Source organism: Penicillium angulare (genome assembly GCF_028827245.1).
Source record: "Penicillium angulare strain IBT 27051 chromosome Unknown utg000004l_segment0_segment0, whole genome shotgun sequence".
In the NCBI taxonomy this organism is placed as follows: Eukaryota; Fungi; Ascomycota; class Eurotiomycetes; order Eurotiales; family Aspergillaceae; genus Penicillium; species Penicillium angulare.
Genome location: NW_026623163.1, coordinates 5,492,028 through 5,511,003, shown reverse-complemented (window position 1 = coordinate 5,511,003; position 18,976 = coordinate 5,492,028). Strand labels below are relative to the sequence as shown.

General features: G+C 40.2%; 5 protein-coding genes across 5 annotated transcripts; 4 read left to right on the top strand and 1 right to left on the bottom strand.

Annotated features, from left to right (window-relative positions):
• Nucleotides 1-504: 504 nt before the first annotated feature.
• Nucleotides 505-1,195, top strand: N7478_005951 (MARVEL domain-containing protein; the record flags this gene model as incomplete). The annotated part of the gene is made up of 3 exons (XM_056922165.1): nucleotides 505-546; nucleotides 620-886; nucleotides 974-1,195. The coding sequence occupies 3 exons, from the start codon at nucleotides 505-507 to the stop codon at nucleotides 1,193-1,195; spliced, it is 531 nt and encodes a 176-aa protein (XP_056780202.1).
• Nucleotides 1,196-2,011: 816 nt separating this feature from the next.
• N7478_005950 (AP-1 complex subunit sigma) lies at nucleotides 2,012-2,903 on the top strand (the record flags this gene model as incomplete). The annotated part of the gene is made up of 5 exons (XM_056922164.1): nucleotides 2,012-2,022; nucleotides 2,078-2,111; nucleotides 2,204-2,321; nucleotides 2,402-2,676; nucleotides 2,871-2,903. 5 exons carry the CDS (start codon nucleotides 2,012-2,014, stop codon nucleotides 2,901-2,903), a joined length of 471 nt encoding a protein of 156 aa, XP_056780201.1.
• A 646-nt stretch (nucleotides 2,904-3,549) lies between these two features.
• Nucleotides 3,550-4,639, top strand: N7478_005949 (RNA polymerase III-inhibiting protein MAF1; the record flags this gene model as incomplete). Its single annotated transcript, XM_056922163.1, has 2 exons — nucleotides 3,550-3,555; nucleotides 3,677-4,639. 2 exons carry the CDS (start codon nucleotides 3,550-3,552, stop codon nucleotides 4,637-4,639), a joined length of 969 nt encoding a protein of 322 aa, XP_056780200.1.
• A 585-nt stretch (nucleotides 4,640-5,224) lies between these two features.
• On the top strand, nucleotides 5,225-7,365 carry N7478_005948 (uncharacterized protein; the record flags this gene model as incomplete). The annotated part of the gene is made up of 3 exons (XM_056922162.1): nucleotides 5,225-5,281; nucleotides 5,345-6,067; nucleotides 6,130-7,365. 3 exons carry the CDS (start codon nucleotides 5,225-5,227, stop codon nucleotides 7,363-7,365), a joined length of 2,016 nt encoding a protein of 671 aa, XP_056780199.1.
• A 255-nt stretch (nucleotides 7,366-7,620) lies between these two features.
• Nucleotides 7,621-8,792, bottom strand: N7478_005947 (putative oxidoreductase, 2OG-Fe(II) oxygenase family; the record flags this gene model as incomplete). Its single annotated transcript, XM_056922161.1, has 2 exons — nucleotides 7,621-8,322; nucleotides 8,394-8,792. The coding sequence occupies 2 exons, from the start codon at nucleotides 8,790-8,792 to the stop codon at nucleotides 7,621-7,623; spliced, it is 1,101 nt and encodes a 366-aa protein (XP_056780198.1).
• Between the last annotated feature and the right edge of the window lie 10,184 nt (nucleotides 8,793-18,976).

The window sequence follows — 18,976 nt, the reverse complement described above, 5'->3', positions numbered from 1 at the left end:
CTACATAAAGTAGAAATGGAAAGGGCGGAACCGGGTTGGCCTGAAGATCAATACCAGAGCTGTGCAGGGTCTGGTTACCCGCATTTCCCTTCACTGTGGGGTTGACTGTCACCTCGATTCTATGGATCCAAGTCGAAAGAAGTAATAAAAGGAAAAAGAAGACAACTCATTTAGTCATTGATCCAAATTCATGAAACAGAAAATTTCCTTCACTCCAGATTTCCTGTTCCTCGAGTCCAGCCGCCAGCTCCCGGACGCGTCGAATGCATGACGTAGCGAGTCGGGAGCTTATGCTTTCTATATCGTCATTCATAGTCTCCGGCCTATCCGTGCTTTATTAACCTGGCCCATCCCTAAATCACTGCAGTATCCCTGTCTGGAGTTCCTATAACGGCTGTAAGACTTAATACCCCTCTTGCGACTCTTCATCTTCGCCCCCACGACCTCCAAGCACCTTAATACGATCATCCAATCTATTCTTAATTTTCTCGAAAACCAGGCACCATGGGTTTGCGGGTTGTTCAGATGGGTCTGCGTGTGTGGGAGGTACGATAACCATGATCAAGAATTTTGATTCTATTCCACTCACGATCTCCAAATCGCTAACAACCTCGAACAGTTCGTATGGACTCTCCTCATCATGTCCCTCGTCGGTAACATGATCAACGAGGCCTTCGCCGGTAACCCCAGTTCCGTCAACTATACCATGTTCCTGTCGGCATTCTCGATGCTTTCACTCTTCTACCTGATCCCTGCTTCGATCAGCGATACCTGGGCCTTCCACCCAATCCTCGTGATCATCGTTGATGTCCTCAACAACATTTTCTTCTTCTGCGCGGCCATCGCGCTTGCCGCAAAGCTGGGGGCGCACTCCTGCAGTAACTCGGTATGTACTTACATTCTTGACAACCACAACAACCAAAAATCTCCCAAACCCAATTTTGCAGGATCAGCAAGCTAATTCCGGATATAGTCATATACCCTTCACAACGAAATTACCAATGGTTCCCATAACCGATCCAAGCGTTGTCGGGAGGCTCAGGCCGTTACTGCCTTCTTGTGGTTCGCCTGGGCTGGATATATGGCGTCGACTGTTGTCTCGATCTTCTCCTCTCGCGCATCCAATGTAAACCTGCGCGGTCGTAGCGGATCTCGCCGCACTGCTGGTGGACGACCCAGCATGGCTCAGGTCTAAGCTGGGACGGCAATATGCTTTCAAGGCTAGACAAGAGCTGTTATTCTCGAATGAGAATGACTGCGCACCGGTTGACACGATAATTATGATGGCCATGAGTTTATGGGCATGATATGCAACGGATATTGCGTTGACAGCTTGGAGATGGGTGTTGGAGAGAATAGGGATCCTTGACTATGGACAACTTTTTCTCGCCAGCCCACCACACCTGAAAATGGAACACGAATGTTTTGTTTTTAGTACTATTACTTACTCTTTTTAATTTCTTTTCTTTTCATCACCTTTTTGCGATCTGGGTTATCCTGGCAGTGGCGCATTGGGCTATGCTTCTACAATGTCATTAATAATACCTACTGGTTTCAATTTTGGGCTTTAGATCTCTTTTCTATCGAATGTAATGCAAGATATCGTAATATCAGAAGCATAATTATCCTTTTACTCAATTAGATTAAGAGTAGTAGCAGTAACTTTAATAAGCTGCCTAGTAGGTGACAGGCCATGTATGTTAGTGCTAGTATACCCCAGCTTAACCACGGATATCCCAAGTTGACTCATTCACGAACCGTGCGCAGAACATCAGTTTCATCAGCCTCAGAATCCCTCGAATCAATCCTTCATTGTTTTCAATCGACGCTTCTTCAGCTCCTTGATCGAATCATCATTTGTGTTTGTTTTCCCTTCCAGTTAGGGCTCAGCGGGGCACGTCTACCATCAGCTCCACCACTCGTGAATAATTTGTCCAGAGCTCGGATCCGCCACGGGTTTCGAAGCCCCCTTCTCCCCATCCCTTTACCCTCATTACAAACCCCCACCATCATGCCTATCAGGTAAGTTCGACAACAGGTGAATAGAGACCGAATTAATCGCTGACTTCTCAACTAGCTATTTGATTCTCCTGTCCCGCCAGGGCAAAGTGGTAGGTCTCCTCTTTTTTCGTGGCCCACCCTCATTCCCGTCCCTCATTAAAGCCGACTGACTTTTTCTCCTTCTTCTTTCTGACTTCATTAGCGTCTTGCCAAATGGTTCACCACCCTCTCTCCCAAGGAGAAGGCCAAGATCATCAAAGATGTAACCCAACTCGTGCTGTCCCGTCGTACACGGATGTGCAATTTCCTTGAGTACAAAGGTGGCTTTCCACTCCGCTCCGCACTCCGGGCTCAGAGCTCTTTCGCAGAAGAAATCAAGCTAACAGGGATTACACTACAGATTCCAAAGTGGTTTATCGTCGCTATGCCTCGCTTTTCTTCATCGCCGGATGCTCCTCGACCGATAACGAATTGATCACCCTGGAGGTGGTGCACCGATACGTGGAACAAATGGACAAATACTACGGGAATGTGTGTGAGCTGGATATCATCTTCAATTTCCAAAAGGCCTACTTCATCTTGGATGAACTATTACTGGCTGGAGAAATGCAAGAGAGTAGCAAGAAGAATGTTCTTCGGTGCATCAGTCAACAGGACAGCCTGGAAGATATGGAGGTGAGTTCTACCCCTGATGGTTTTACTTGTTGCATACCCTATCCCCTTGCCAGACAACCTATAGTGGGTTATCATTGTGTCTACTGCATGCTTTGATGTTTTGAAACAGTGACTTTGTTATTCCCATCCCCCTTGTTGTCTTTTACTCCCCCCACCTTTCCCGGCGCAATCGGGCTAATGCTCTTCTGCCCCAGGTTGAGGAAGATGTCGTCACAAAGATCATGTAGTGACCTCGAGTGATTCTTTTTTCTTCTTTCTTTTTTTCTATATTAGGAGGCGAAAGGGTGTTTATTTTATTTTTGTCTCAATTGTTCTTATAGCGGTTTATTCTTTTTTTTGATTTACTGATGCGAATACCAAATGCCGATTCAGGACTCAGAAGACGTGGCCCGCAACCTGGACCGAATTGGGCTATGATGACTGATACTCCAGCCAAGGAACCAGGGAACCAAGAACTGATAACACCAGCGTGAGGTCAGTGCGGGATCTCACTGGCTCATGATGGCCTTACCTGGGTCCACGTGACTGGCCCGGTCGCAAGCAATCCCCCCCCCCCCTCTTAACAACTCATCAGGCACGAGAAAGAGCATAAAGAAGCGGAGGATAGACCTTCTTACTACTCGTCTTTCTACTCGTCTTTTGAAAGATCTTTCTACTGGTCTTTCTACTCGTCATCACTCTCCTTCTTTGATATCTCTGCTTGCAGGTATTCGCCGATCGGCATCTCATCTCCGTCTCCGGCGCGACCAATTCCGCGCTATCTCCCATCTCTTTCCCTATCTACCTTTGAGTCGGCATATACTGGCAAGAAGTCAACACTTCATCATCGGACTTAATCCCAAACCCTGAGACTTGATACCTCACGTCTTCAGTATGAAGGTTGGTTGATGATTCCCCCTAGATGTGTCGCCACGGTGACCTGATCGACTACCGCCCCCCAACCGTATCCCATCTATCAGATTTATTGTGTCAAATACTCACGGATATTTTCATCATTTAGTTCCTTCCACTTCCCGAGTTAGAAGATGTCACAGGTTCTTTGAACTTTGACACCGCCGATTGTCATATTGTTGGGGGATGCGACCTGTATACGACTAAGGCTGCCCGATCCGATCGAAAGCTTTACAACCACATCGAGCAATCTCTCGAAGCCCAATACGAGTCAATTCTTCGATTTTCCGCATCCCTATCTCCTCCCAATGCCCACGACGCTGCTGAATCATTGAATCTGTCACGATCGAGTCCATTCGGCCCCCTGAGCGATCATTCAAGTCGTCGGACTTTCGCCTACCTCATCGCGACTCTAAATGCCAGCCATCCAGATTACGACTTCTCAAATGTTCTCCGCCCAACCGATTTTCGTCGAGAGCGGCACCTGAAGCGTGTTATGAACACTGTCAATTCAACCCTGTATAACTTGCGACCACGTGATTCTGCCGACCTCTCCCCATCATCCCCTGCGACTCTCTCAGGTTCATATAGTGCCGGAGCCGGAGCCCCTTCCTGGGGTCCGCGGATGTGGAGACTTATGGATGAACACATGTCTTTGAAGGAATCCTCGGTATATTCGTATTCCCCGGAGGAAGATCCCGCAGATGGAGACGACGGAGCGATCTGGAGCTTGCACTATTTCTTTTTCAACCCCCTACGCAAACGCGTCTGCTATCTATATCTTCGCGCCATTCCAATTCTGAGCCATACACCAGATGAGGATGTAACTACTCCGACCGGCAAGCGGACCTTTGATGACGGTTACCTCACTCCGGACCTCAGTTCTAGCAAGCGCGCCCGGTATTGGCTTGGCAGTCGGGCTGAATCATCGCTTCGTCGTACCGACATCGATGAGGATGAAGAGGATGATGACCAATATATGCTCAGTGACGAGGAGCTACGATCTCGCTCGGGCAGCAAGGGCCGCGTACGTGCTATGAGCGAGGAAATGATGGACACGATGGAAGTTTAATTCCATCGTTTTTTTTACTTTTTGAGTTTACATTCTCGGGTTTTGTTTCTCTTCTAAGTTGCCATCCGTTGATCGGAGATTTTTTTTTGGTTTTTTTGGTTCTTTCACCTGACCCTGTGTTTATTCAAGCTGGCGGCGTTAAGATGGTATATTCAACGGACTTGTGGCGCAATTCAACCTGCATACTTTTTAACCACAAGAGGCGTCAGTGGCAAGATTGATACTGAAGACGCCCAGCTAATGATGTTCTTTTTTCTACTTCTATTCGTGTTAATATTGCCTAATGATATCTTGATTTGACTTTTCATGTGTCTTTTCATGCGTCTTTCCGCTCGTCTTTCCGCTCTCCACTTAGTTTTCTATCGATGTAAATCTTACAGTAGAGGTAGCGTTGAAGTAGACAGTAAAAGGTTATCTATGGCCAAAGGGGGTTTTTTCTGATGATCGCTATGGACCCCCGTACATGCCCGCAGTATACAATCATGTGGCCCGTGCGTCAGATGGGGAAAGCTGTCCATTCTCCCTAGCCATTTCGAGTCTTCCCCACCACCTACGCCATTGCAATCCACTCGACTATCATCTGCCATGGCCGACGAGGAGGAGCGCATCAAAGCCGAGAAGCTGGCTGCGGCCAAGAAAAGAGTGCGTTCAACCCATACATGGCAGTTAACCGTCCTTTATCCCTAACATCCAATGTTGTTCCAGGTGGCCCAGCTCCAGAAACAAAAGAAAAAGGCCAACAAGAAAGCCTCACCATCCACAGACGATGGTGCAAAGACCGCCGAGGCTTCCAACGAGCCTGAAGCCGAGGCCGAGGCTGCTGCGGAAACAACAGAGGAACCTCTAGTAGACAGCCCCGCCGAGGAGAAACAGGAAGACACGTCTGCAACCACAGAAACACCAGCCGAGTCTGCACCGGTGCCAGAGCCAGAAATCAAGGAGGAGGAATCGAACAAACAGCAAGATGCTACTACGGAATCCCCTGTCGAGCCCATGCCCCCGGCACCTACCTCTCCCGATCCCGAGGCCGAAGCGCAACCTGCTCGTCTTGATACACCTCGAGCAGGGCATGGTCGCCAGCCATCGCTATCTATCCAGTCGAAGATGCGCTCATCATCTTTCCGTAAGACATCCGTCTCGCAAGGAAGCCATTCTCCTTCGCCAGCGCTCAAATCACCCCCCGGATCTCTGCCGCCCTTAACTGGGGACGGAGACTCTGTGCATGAGGTATTCCGTAAACAGTCGACGCGCATTGAGGAACTAGAGAAAGAGAACAAATGGTTTGAGAAGGAATTAGGTGACGCGACGACACGCTGGCGCAAGACAGAGGATCAGTTGGAGGACCTCCGAGAAGCTAATGTTGATGGCGCGGAATTGAGGGAGAAATTGAAGGAGGCGGAGGAGAAAGTCGCCAGCATAGAGACCTTGGTATGTGGAAGATTTCCGTTTTAAGATCAAATGTTGTGGCATGTACTCATGCCCTACTACAGAAAGAGGAAATTGCCTCGCTTCAACGACAAAACTCACAGCTTCAATCACGATCACATCGCAACAATAGTACGCCGGGGCAGTCAGAGTCACCGCCAGCCGACCTTGTGCGCCAGCTAGAGTCTAAATCGGCTACCATTGAAGAAATGGAATTAGAGATTTCTAATTTGCGCGCTCAAATCAATTCCCAGTCATCTTCGAACAATGCACACGAGACCCAGATAGTGGCATTGGAGGAGAAGGTGTCCAAATCACAGGCTGCACTTGAGAAATCCCAGCGTGAACTGGCCGACTCGAAGCAGGCATTGACAAGAGCTTCAGAGAAAGCTGTGAAAGAAGGAGTTGATAAGACTTCTACAGAGGCTTTGATCAAGAGCCTGCAGCGCGAGATTGAAGATCATAAGAATGAGAAAACAGAGGCAGAAAAGAAGATTGAAACACTGGACAAGAAACTCCAGGCAATGGGCAATCTGCACAAAGAATCAGAAACCCGCCACCAAACCCGGCTCCGCGAAACTGAGAAATCAGATAAAGAGACAGCCGTACTGCGCAAGAAACTCGCGAGCATCGAGAACGAGAACCTCCGCCTTCGCGAAGAGCGTGATCGCATGCGCAAACAAAACGCCGGAGGTGCAGACGACGACGCTATCGACGAACTGGAAGATGAAGAGCGCCAACGTCTGGAGCGCCGTATCCGCGAACTAGAAGGAGAAGTATTTGACCTCCGCCGTGGTGTATGGGAAGAGAAACGTCAAGAATTAGCGGGTCAACCATTCGAAGAGAACCCCGAGTACCCAGCAGGCGATACAGCCGCCAATGCCTTTGACGACGTCGATCTCGTTGGCGGTCGCCCAGACCACGCTCGCCGTCGCAGCATGGCGCATCAGCAACAACACTCCTCTTTCTCGACAGTCCTATCTAGTGGCTTCGCTGCATTCACAGGCAGTGGCAATAATCCCAATCGCGCCCGCGCTGGCTCCTCAAACCCACCTCATCCCAACGTTCCTGGTACACGGGGCAGTCTTGAACTTCTATCTGAAGAGAACCTCGATGATGAGTTTGATGAGACTGAGTTCCGGCGCGCACAGGCTGAAGAAGAGGGCCGTCAGCGTGTTCAATGGGTCCGTGATATTAAGGGTAAGTTGCGCGACTGGAATGGGTGGCGCCTGGATCTAGTTGATAGTCGTGCTGGTGCCGAGGGAGCTGGTGTGGGGATGGGAGAGATTTTTGAAGTTTAGGACCGTTTTTCATCTCGGTATGAGGTTGGAGCGGCGCTTGTAATTCTTTGAATGTTATATTATACCACGATATTGTCTATGATAGGGCTTGTATGCAATGAAACTGATGATTGCACACCTACTACCTCACTTTAACTTTGTAGAATATAGATAGATCATAGGTCTTCCGAAAGATAGTCCAATATTGAATATTCAAATTAAGTCTCATTACTCGAACTCAAAAAGAAGTAAAAAACCCCCAACTCGAACATTTGATCAAGCCTTAATCCTCCTACTCATCTCCTCCGTCCCAGCAGACTTCTCATAATCAATCTCCCTCCCCAAATCAACCCTCCTCCCCAAAGCCCTCCTAATAATCCACTCCTTACTACAAATCTCCTCCTCAACCTCTCCAACACCCAACCCTGGAATCCCTTCCCCATCCAACCTCCTCAAAACAACATCATCCTCCGGCCTCGCAAAGTAAACAAGACTATACCTCGTGACCCCCGCCTGCAAACCCGGCGGTGCATTAACCCGATGAATATTGGACCGCAAAAGCCCATTGGTAAACTTAACCATCGCATCTCCAAGATTAATAATTGCTCGTCCTGGTAACGGACGCACATATACCCATTCACCGGTGATAGGCATTTGAACCTGAAGCCCGCCAACTCTATTCAGGAGAACGGTTACAGAGCCGAAATCCGTGTGTTGGCCCAGTGCTACTCGGCTATCTGAGAGGGGTTGAACAGGTGCTTTTATCCAGCGGACTTGGTCGCCGCTTTTCGATGTTAGACGGTGCAGTGATGGGAGGGTATTTGGTTGCAGGCCGAGTTTTACGTTGAGAATGGTGAGGAGGAGGGTGACTATTTTGTGGGAGGATGTCATGAATGACTTTAGGAGGGATCTGTTTGTTTGGAGGATTTCTGGGGCTGGGAGAGGGTCTGAGATGTTAAGGATGTCATCCTTTGAGGCCTTGATATCGTTAGTTTTGTTTGTTTGTGTATTTATGTAACTGGGGCAAGGTTGTAAGAAGATTGACGTACATTGTAGAATTCGTTTCGGTCCAGGTTCCCTTGTTTATCTACTACAGATACTCCTTGCCCTTTATACCCGAAGTATGAGTTCTGGGCGCTGAAGTCATACTTCTTCTTCTCTTCGAGGCTTAGCTCGAATAACGTCTTTCCAACGTCGAATAGACTATCTGCATCTTTTTGTAGAGATGCTCCGAGGTCACAGTCCCGGATATCTAGATAGAAGAATCCGATATCAACGGATGCCTGGAACAATCGGTCTAGCTCTGTGGAATCTCCTGCTAGTAGTTTCTGTAGTGATAGTTGGAGAAGAGGTGCAGTCGGGACATCGTTGGGGAAAGGTGGGAGGTCGGGGAAGTCACTTTCATTTTCGGTGGTGGCCTCGTTCTTCTGATTTTGATTCTGGCCCATGATGATTATGAAGGTATGATGTTCTTCAGATATTCGTAATGTAGATTATCGATTTGGTAGCTACATAGAAGAGAGACAATGGATTTGGTTCTCTGGGGATATCATCTAGCAGTGTGGTACGAGGATGGGCCGAGGCTAACATTGCGGGGAATGTTGATCGATCAATGCACTCTAGTATTATTCGGATTCTTTTACGGAATGGAAATGACATTCTAAACTTTTTTCTATAAGTGGCCATCTGTGCGGAATGGTATCCATATGTGCCAAATACAAACTCAATAAGCCTTCTATGGTAAGTATGCAGAACTGTCATTACGGCGCTTTTATTTGATTTGTTCTCTCGATTTTCTTATGAAAAAGAAGAGAGAATTAATAAGATGACGAAGAAGGAAGAAAAAGCCTCGAGGTAGCAGACTACTGCTCGTCCCAAAGGTCCTTAAACAAACTTGGAACAGTGAGTAAATGTGCCGGACCCCCCCGTCTCCACAATTTGACCGTCCTTCATGATCAGAACTTTATCAAAATCTTGAATGCATCTCAACCTATGAGTCACTACAATTACCGCAGCATCTTTGAAGTGATCTCGAATGACTTGGAACATCAATCCTTCTATCTCGACATCCACGCTGCCACTGATCTCATCCAGAGCAAGGATCTTAGTGCTAGTCTTGCGGACAAGCGCTCTTGCTAAGCTCATGAGTTGCCATTCACCAAGTGTGAAATTTGCGTCGCTTGCCAGGAGATCCAGTGGGTTTTGAGAGTAAGTTTTGAGATGTTCCCACAATCCTACTATCTCTGTGCGCAGTAGGCAATTGTCACAGACGTATTGTGAGAGCCAGTAACACAGGGTAATATTCCTATGAGGCCTTTAAGAAAGGAAGTTTTCCCGGGGCCAGTAGAGCCCGTTGCAGTTGTGAGAGTTCCAGGGGAAATATTCATCGTCACGTCAGTCAAGACTGGTTTCGTTGGTCCGAGGTACTTGAATGCTGCATCACGCATTGATAGATACTGTGAGCAGTGGAATCATGCTGTCCTTTTGCGCGACAGTTCCTTTTATTTTGACGACTATTTGGTCATGCGTACTATCATGGCTATCGAGGCCATTTTCAAGCCACGGCAACAGAAAATAGTCCTGGATTCGCTTAAAGCAACCTACAGCTGCCCGATTCCATGTACGAAGACTTGAATCGGCTCAGTTATGAGACCGACCAGGGCGAGGATGGTAAATGATTGTACTGATGTAACCGCTCCGCTTCCTTTTATCATGGTGAAAAGGGTAAAGGTGGCTTAGATGAGCACTGGCTCGACGATATGCGGTATGTTTCCTCTAGATTTAACTAACTGGTAAGCTATTGCTCTGCCAACTTCTCATTTCTCACAAATACACAACGACAATTTTTCTCTACATCATCATTATGCGGGCTCCTCGAGCCCGCTTGAACTCCAGGTCACGTAGATCACCTATTTGTCTTTGAACAAAGGGGGATATACCGAGTAACTTCACACTTTGAACTGATCTGAGAACCGACGCTGTCGTTGCAACGCGGTCTTGGACCACTTCATTCCATTTCTTCTGGCGCGATGGCGATCTACTGGCAATGATGTAACCAAGGGCCGCCGCTGCTAAAGCACAGCCAGCTGATGCCAAACACGCCAGTTGTACCTGTCTCCCTAGAAGAAATAAGGCGAGTCCCACTTCTATTGAAGGGCCGAATAGCGCATCAAGGCGGAGTAGGTTACTGCAGATGGTCTGCGTATCAGTGCTCATCAACGTTATGGCAGCCAAGTCTTTCCGCCAATACCTTAGGCGGGGTAGGTTGAAAATGGGGGGGGGGGGTAAGACACTTCTGTTTCTCTTGGAGCTCTGCGATGAGAAGCAGAAAGCGAATCGCCAACATTGCTATGAATGCACCAGCATAAACGTGTAAATTGTCTCTCAACCACAGTGTTTGTGCCTGTGCTGCATCAAATAATATGCTGCAAGCGAGGTAGAAACATATAATATTGGAAGGTGCGACGGATTTTCTATGCTCCATCCAAGACGGTGCAAGCGCCCACAAGCAATATACAAGTGAAATAGAGACAGAGGTGATTGTAACTCTTGTTCGATACTGTGGGGTGATTGCCCACAGCGTGCGGAGGACAATGTGTGCGAGGAAAGAAGCAATGTTGAGGATTGTTTGATGGCGAGCCGGAGGTGACTTTTGTGGATTGTTTAAGGAGCCACCCCAGCCTCCAAGCTGCTGTTGGTATAAAGCATGCCGCCGGAATGATGCTCAGCACAGCTTGTTCAAAAGTAAGGGTAAAGTCAAAGTCGAAGGTTGAATCACAATCCTGAATTCCAATGCGGGCCAAAAGCCTTGTCGGCTGATAGGGTGCAACCTGAAATATTTGCCACGTTGAGAAGATTGTAAACTGCCCAGTGACCTTCAAGTTGGAAGTGGCTCGGTAACTTGAAGAAGAAAGAAACTTCAAGTGAGTGAAATCGGCAATTACAGGCCAGGTAAGATATAGGTACGTGCAACCTTCAAATGTTTATTTATTGATAAAGACCTATATACCGGATAATGTCTGGCGATTCTTGGCTTTCCCTTTCTATTCTAGTGCTCACCCCCTCGCCGCTAGCTTCTGCTTGACTGCTATACAAGAATTAGCTTTAAAAAGTTGCCACTGACTAGCGATCTTTTCATTTGCAAAAAGAATGTACCTAATTAATTTTGATTTAATGAACAATTGAATCTATTGAGATTTGATGCTCCTAGCCTAGAGGACTCCGAGGATGACGAGGACTACCAGGGTGGCACCAGCGACGACGATGACCAGATGCGCGACTAAGCGCCTGGTCCTGACGACAAATCTCAAATAACACAAGTCTGGGTTTGGAAGAATGGCGCTCTGGATTTCGAGAGAGGCTTTCTTGTATGTCTTGCAGGCTAGCATATCTCATCTATGAAACGTCAGGCTATAGTTTTTCGATGGTCATGAGTCTAATACTTACTAGCTAAATCTTTTAATAAGTCTGTTACGGTGTGGATCCTCGTACGAGAGGATCCCTGTTCCTGTTATCACGTGACCCCTGAGACTATCAGAACTTCCTATTCCTGTTTGACGTAGCTCTTTAAGCTACGTCTTGGTTAACCTTCTGTCCTGTAGCCTATCTGCAATACAACTACTTCTGATCCCTTGCTTACTGTACGAGCTAGCCTACTAGCTCCTGATATATAACTACCTGCTATACCCTGATACTATGTAGCTTCTACCCCTATATTAGGAGTTAGACTACCTGTTAACCATAGACTAGTCACCGGAGCCTATAGAGGCTCCCCTACTATTATTCCTACCTAAAAATCTTAAAACCTATACTAAATACTATAATACAAACCCTAAAGCCTAATTTATATACTATAGATAAGTATATAAATACCCTAAGAAGGTTAGAAAACTGATCTACCTACACCACTAATAATACTATATTGCTTAATAAGAGATTACCTGTCTAATCTAGGAAATTATCTAGATTAAAGAAGAACTTATATAAATCTATAATAAACTATCTAAGAAAAATAGTATCTTTAAGTACTAAGAAGAAAAACTAGTACAAGCTTAAGAAAACCTTTTAGAATATACCTATAAACTAGAATCTATCTACTAAGAGTATAATTAAGTCCTAATAACTACTACCCCTATTATAAATATTTTTTATATAAGCCTAGTTCTTAAAGTATTTACTAAAAGATTATTAACTCTAGTATTAGGAATATCTCTACTATCTGATTCCTATACTACCTACTTCTCTATTCTTTCTAAATACTTCCTAGACCCTTATATATTTAGTAAAGATTATAAGGACCTCCACTAATTTATATCCTAGATTCAAGAAAAATTAACTATAAACCTTAACCGATTTCTAACCCCAATAAGCTAAATATTATATATAATAAATCAGCTTAAAGGAATCCTATATATCTAGATCTTATCCTATATCTAGAATAGAAGTTATATCTTATCCGACTATAGAGAAATCCTAAGTATTCTTAAAAATATTTTTAGTAATCCTAATTATATAAGTAATACCTAAGATAAACTTTTCCAATTCTAATAGATTAATAAGGAATTTAATTAGTTCTTTACTAAATTCTAATACCTTATACTTAAAGAAGAGATATCTAAGAAAACCTTACCTATATTACTAGAATAAACTATTAACTAAGAACTCTATAGAATACTTCTCTATAATAAGTCCTTAACCTATAAATACTACTAGTTTATAGCTTTCCTCTAGAAGCTTAAAAACCAATATATATACTATAATAGAGTAACCTAATCCCCTATTGTATAACTAGTATTAATATAGATATAAGTTTATAACTTATTCTCTACTTAGAACAACTACCTAGACTTCTATATAGTAAGGAATAGTTCTTCTATCTTAATATCTATATCTACTTTTAACCCTATAGATTTAACTTTGAACCGCCTGATTTACTAAGACTGTAGTAAATACTTCCGTTATAGAGTTAAAGGTTATCTTGTATAAGACTATCTATATCCTGATTAATATTCTATACGAATATACTTTACTTATATAGAAAGACCTACTTCCCTAGAATACTAGTATACTATCTTATTAGAATAATACTTCTAATCCCTACTATCTAATCGTTCCTTATATAATAAATTACTAAAAGGAGTAAGCCTAGTCTAAATCATAACTAGACTAATATAACCTATATAATCTATCTATCCACTACTATTATTTAAAGAACTACTATTAATAAAGAAATCCGATACTCTAACCTAATTATATTACTAATTACCCTAAACTAGAATAAGAAAGAAATTCTAATATATATAATAATTAATAGCAATACTAAAGGAGAGTATTTTATTAATATTAACTAGGCTAAAGAATATAGTCTTATATAAGAACCCTTAAAGAATCTAATCCAACTAAAAGGCTTTAATAACTAAGAATCTAAAAGTAGATAGATAACCTACTTCGTATAAATAAAGATAACTACTAGTGAGTACTAAGAAAAAGCTAAGTTCTTAATTACTTAACTTATATATTACTTAATTATTCTTAGACTACCTTAGCTTAAGATCTATAACCTAAGAATCTAGTTTATTGCTTATATAGTTAAGTTTAATAGTATATATTACTAGAAGAACTATAATATTACTGTATAAAGCCTAAAGATCTATACTATATATAAAATTCCCCTAAAAGCCTACCCTTACGATCGACTAGACTGATCTGCTTACCTAAGGTCCTAAGATATTGAAGTTGTGAGCTTAAACGCCTATATAGTATACACTAGAAGCCAAAAGGGCTACTAACTTTTTATTATAATAATCAAAGATATTAAAGCTACTCTAAATAAGAAACCTAAAGAAGAGAATCCTACTGATTATCTTCTTACTGAATTTTAAGACTATATTGATATATTCTCTCTAAAAGAAGCTAACAAATTGCTCCTGTACTGCTTATATAACCACAATATATGGCTAGTAGAAGATAAGATACTATTATTTAGGCCTCTCTATACTATATCTTATATAAAGCTTACTATCCTAAAGGACTAGATTATAGAGAACCTAAAGAAAGGGTTTATTTATTTAAGTTTATCTCCTACTGTCTTACTTATACTATTTATTTATAAACTTAGTAGTAGTCTACGATTCTATATAGACTACTATATCCTAAATATAGTTATAGTTAAAGACTACTATCTACTACTCTTAATAAAAGAGACTCTAAATAACCTAAAAGGAATAAAATTCTTTACAAGAGTTAATATTATATTAGTATTTAATAATCTTTATATAAAGGCTAGGTAAGAATACTTTATAGTATTTTATATAAGACTTAGACTCTTTGAATCCCTTATAATACTATTTAGACTTACTGGAGTCCTTATAACCTTCTAAAGGTTTATTAATAACTCTCTTTATAACTACTTAGACCTGTTTTATACTATATACCTAGATAATATCTTGATCTATAGTCGTATGAGAGCTAAGTATATTGAATATATATAAAAAGTCCTATAACAACTCTATGAAACTAGCCTGTTTATAAAACTGTCTAAATGTGAATTCTATATATATAAGATAAAGTTCTTAGGAATTATTATTAGATAAGATAGTCTTTATATAGATCTAGAAAAGATTTATATAATTATTAAGTAGAAGACCCTAATCTACTTTACTAATATATAAGCCTTCTTAGGATTTATAAACTTCTACTAATAGTTTATCTAAGATTTTTCAAAACTAATTGTACGATTAGTCTACCTAACTAAGAAAGATATTATCTTTATCTAGGATCCTATCTACTAGAAAGTATTTAAGATATTAAAGTCTACTTTTATATCTACCCCTATCCTAGCTTTTTTTAATTAGATAAAAGATGTGATACTTAAAACTAATACTTTTAATTATATCTCTATTAAAGTAATCTTATAGTATAATAACTAGAATATTCTTTATCCTATTATATTTTTCTCTAAGAAGTACTCTATAATAAAGTATAATTATAAAATCTATAATAAAGAACTACTTACAATTATATAATATTTTAAAGAATAATACCTAGAGTTAAAGAGAATAAACTTCTTAATCTCTATAATTACTAACTACTAAAACTTAGAGTACTTTATAATAATAAAGCTTTTAAACTAATAATAAGTCTAATAATCTAAGTTTCTATCCCAGTTTAATTTTAAGATTACTTACTATCTTAGACAATAAGGTATTAAGTCTAATACCTTGATTAGAAGATTAGAAGATCTCTCTAAAAAAGGAGATAAACAACTCTAATACTAAAGCTGTATAATCCTAAAAAGGGAGAACTTAGATAACTAGATCTAAGATAACCTAAATATTAATACTATAACTATATAATAATCTAAATTAACTCTACTAAAATATAATACTAAACCTAAACTAACTTTATTAGAGTATAATCCTAAATCTAAACTAACTCTATTAGAGTATAAACTAATCCCTAAGAGATCCTAAAAGTCTTTAAGATTTATTAATAATATCCTATATAAACTACCTATTACTCTAAAGGAAGTCTTCAATAAGATATATAAAAGAGATAGAGAGCTTTAATTAATCCTAGAAGTCCTAGACTTAAACTAACCCTAATATCTAAAGATTATACTTACTAAATATATATAAAGTAGAAATTATCTCTTATTTAGAGACTAACTCTATATTCCTAATAATAAAAACCTAAAAGACAAGCTTATATAACTTTACTATAAAACCCTTACTACTAGATACTCTAGATATTTAAAAATATATAAACTAATCTCCTAAGAGTACTACTAGTCTAGAATCTATTAGTATATTATTTACTAGACCTAAAACTATTATATTTGCCGAAGGATTACCCTATCCTAAGAAGCTTAATAAGAAGTTCTCTACCCCCTATCTATATTTATACAATCTTAGTAAGATATCTTAATAGACTTTATTATATATCTACTAGAAAATAATAGATTTAATACTATCTTAGTAGTAGTAGACTAACTTATAAAGATAAGATACTTTATATCTTACTATAGAACCTATAATACTAGGAAAGTCTTCTAATTATATATCTAGTATATCTAGAAGTTATATAGCTTATTTTATATAATTATATCTAATCATAGACTCCAATTTATATTAGAACTTTAGAGATACTTAATCCGATATCTATAAATTATAAACCTACTATCAACTATATACTACCCTAAGACCAATAGTTAAACTAAATAAATAAATACAATCCTAGAATAGTACCTATAAGTATATATCTTATATTTATAAGACAACTAGTTAAAATAACTCCTATTAGCTAAATTTACTTTAAACTCTAATAAATCTAAGACTACTAAAGTTTTCCTATTCTTTATTAACTTTAGATTCTATTTAACCCTAGGATTCAAGTCTATATAACTAGATCCCTACCCATCTACTACTATCTTAGATACTAAAAAGATTACTATATAAATAAGAGATATTACCGAGTTTATATAGAATAAGATAATATCTATCTAAGTTTATTATAAAGAATCTATAAACTAATATTACTAGCCTACCTAGAACTACTAAGTTAGATAACTAGTCTAGCTTAGTACCTAAAATATTAAGATTTTCTATCCGTAGAAGAAACTTAATTAGAAGAACTTTAGTCTATTTAAGATTCTTAAGACTATAGGCTTATATACCTATCGTCTAGAACTTCTATCTAGAATAAAGATTTACTTTATTTTTAATATAAACTTATTCTATCCTATCTTAGATAACCCTCTCCTAATATAAAGATAGTCCTCTCTACCCCCAATCGAAGTTAAAGATCTTAAAGAATAGGTTATTAAAGATATCCTAGACTCTAGATAGGAACGACAAGATTGTACAAAACCTTATTTGAAGTATACTATAAAATAGTTAGATTATAACAACCCTATAGAAAAGTCTACTGAATACTTGGAGAACACTAGAGAGATTATAAATAACTTCTACTGAAGATATCTATTAAAGCCTAGTCTAATCTAAGTACTACCTTAGTCTTATAGAGCTCGGCTCTAAAGAGGGGGGTAATATCATAGTGTGGATCCTCGTACAAGAAGATCCCTATTCCTGTTATTACGTAACCCCTAAGACTATCAGAACTTCCTATTCCTATTTGACGTAGCTCTTTAAGCTACGTCTTAGTTAACCTTCTATCCTGTAGCCCATCTGTAATACAACTACTTCTGATCCCCTGCTTACTATACGAGCCAGCCTGCTAGCTCCTGATATATAACTGCCTGCTACACCCTAACAAAGTCTATATCTAGGCTTGACTAAAAATTAAACTACTATAGCCCTAGATAATACTTTTTGTATAGCTAGCATATAGCCTTTCTTCAATATAGTACTTTTCAATAAAAACATAGTAAATCCGTATAGTAGGACTAATAGATTAAAGATTCTTAAGATAGAGAATTTTATATTAATTAATATTAACACTTATCTTTATAGCTACTTATCTAATATTTATTATATATTTTTCCCTCCCTTTTTTGAGAAGCTATCTATAATAGAAGAGTTAGTTAGCTCCTTCTATTACTAAGAAACTAAAAGTTTAGGATATTATATTTAAGACTTAAACACAATTAATTTACTAGTTCTAAGAGAACTATATAACTACTAGTATAGATATTATTACTTACAATATTATCAATAAGACCGGCTACAAAGAAATATTTACTTATTGTATTAATTATAATATCAGTATAAAGGGTAAGCTTAGAATTTTAATAATTAGTTAAATTTAAAAGTAGAGTTTATTGACTAGTCACTAATAGTATACAAAAGCCCCTATCTCAATAAGGGAAATAATTGAATTATACTTAAGATAGGTACAGCTTTTACCTCTTAGCTTAGTATTTATCTCAATAATAAATTTGAAGTTCGATATAAAGATATCTTTCTAGTATAGAGTAATAACAAGCTCGAGCTTTTGACAGGTGCTAGGACTGTTGGACCTTGGGATCTATGAACAATATCGTATAGACTAGACCCCAAAGCCGGGTCCCTATTTTACCTACAATAACTAGGTCATCCGGTTGGCTGCTCTCGCGCCTTTATACGTAATACAACATGAATACCACATTACGAGCCCCTGGAGGCTCAAACTAGTATTATTAGTAGACGGATCTACAAGTGCGCATTACACTTGCTTGTCATCACCCTTGAGATGATGAAATTAGATCACAGTGGCTCAAATGAAAATGCAAATTCAAAATTGCGACTTACCGAAAATGAAAACTCGAAAAAGGCTGTGCACATTGCTTTCCGCTATCGCTGGGGGGTCCAGAAACACCGTGACTCTTATGAGAGACATCATTAACGAAATTAAAGGTTCCGTGGACTATAAATACCTCCCAAACCCGCACTGCATTCAAGTTGAAATATATTATCGTGCGCGTACTAGGTAGTAATGGACTCTGAGTCGGACTCGGAGTGGAGGTAAATCATATCTGGGTCGACGCCCTACTATGCATCTTGAAGGATGATCTTCGAATGAACGCAGAACGGATTCGCAAGATGAAAGATGCTGCTCAAACTTTAAATACGCAGTGTTCAATTTACAAAAGGTTTGTTCTACCCTGAAATCACTATCAGATCTACTAGTAGCAGTA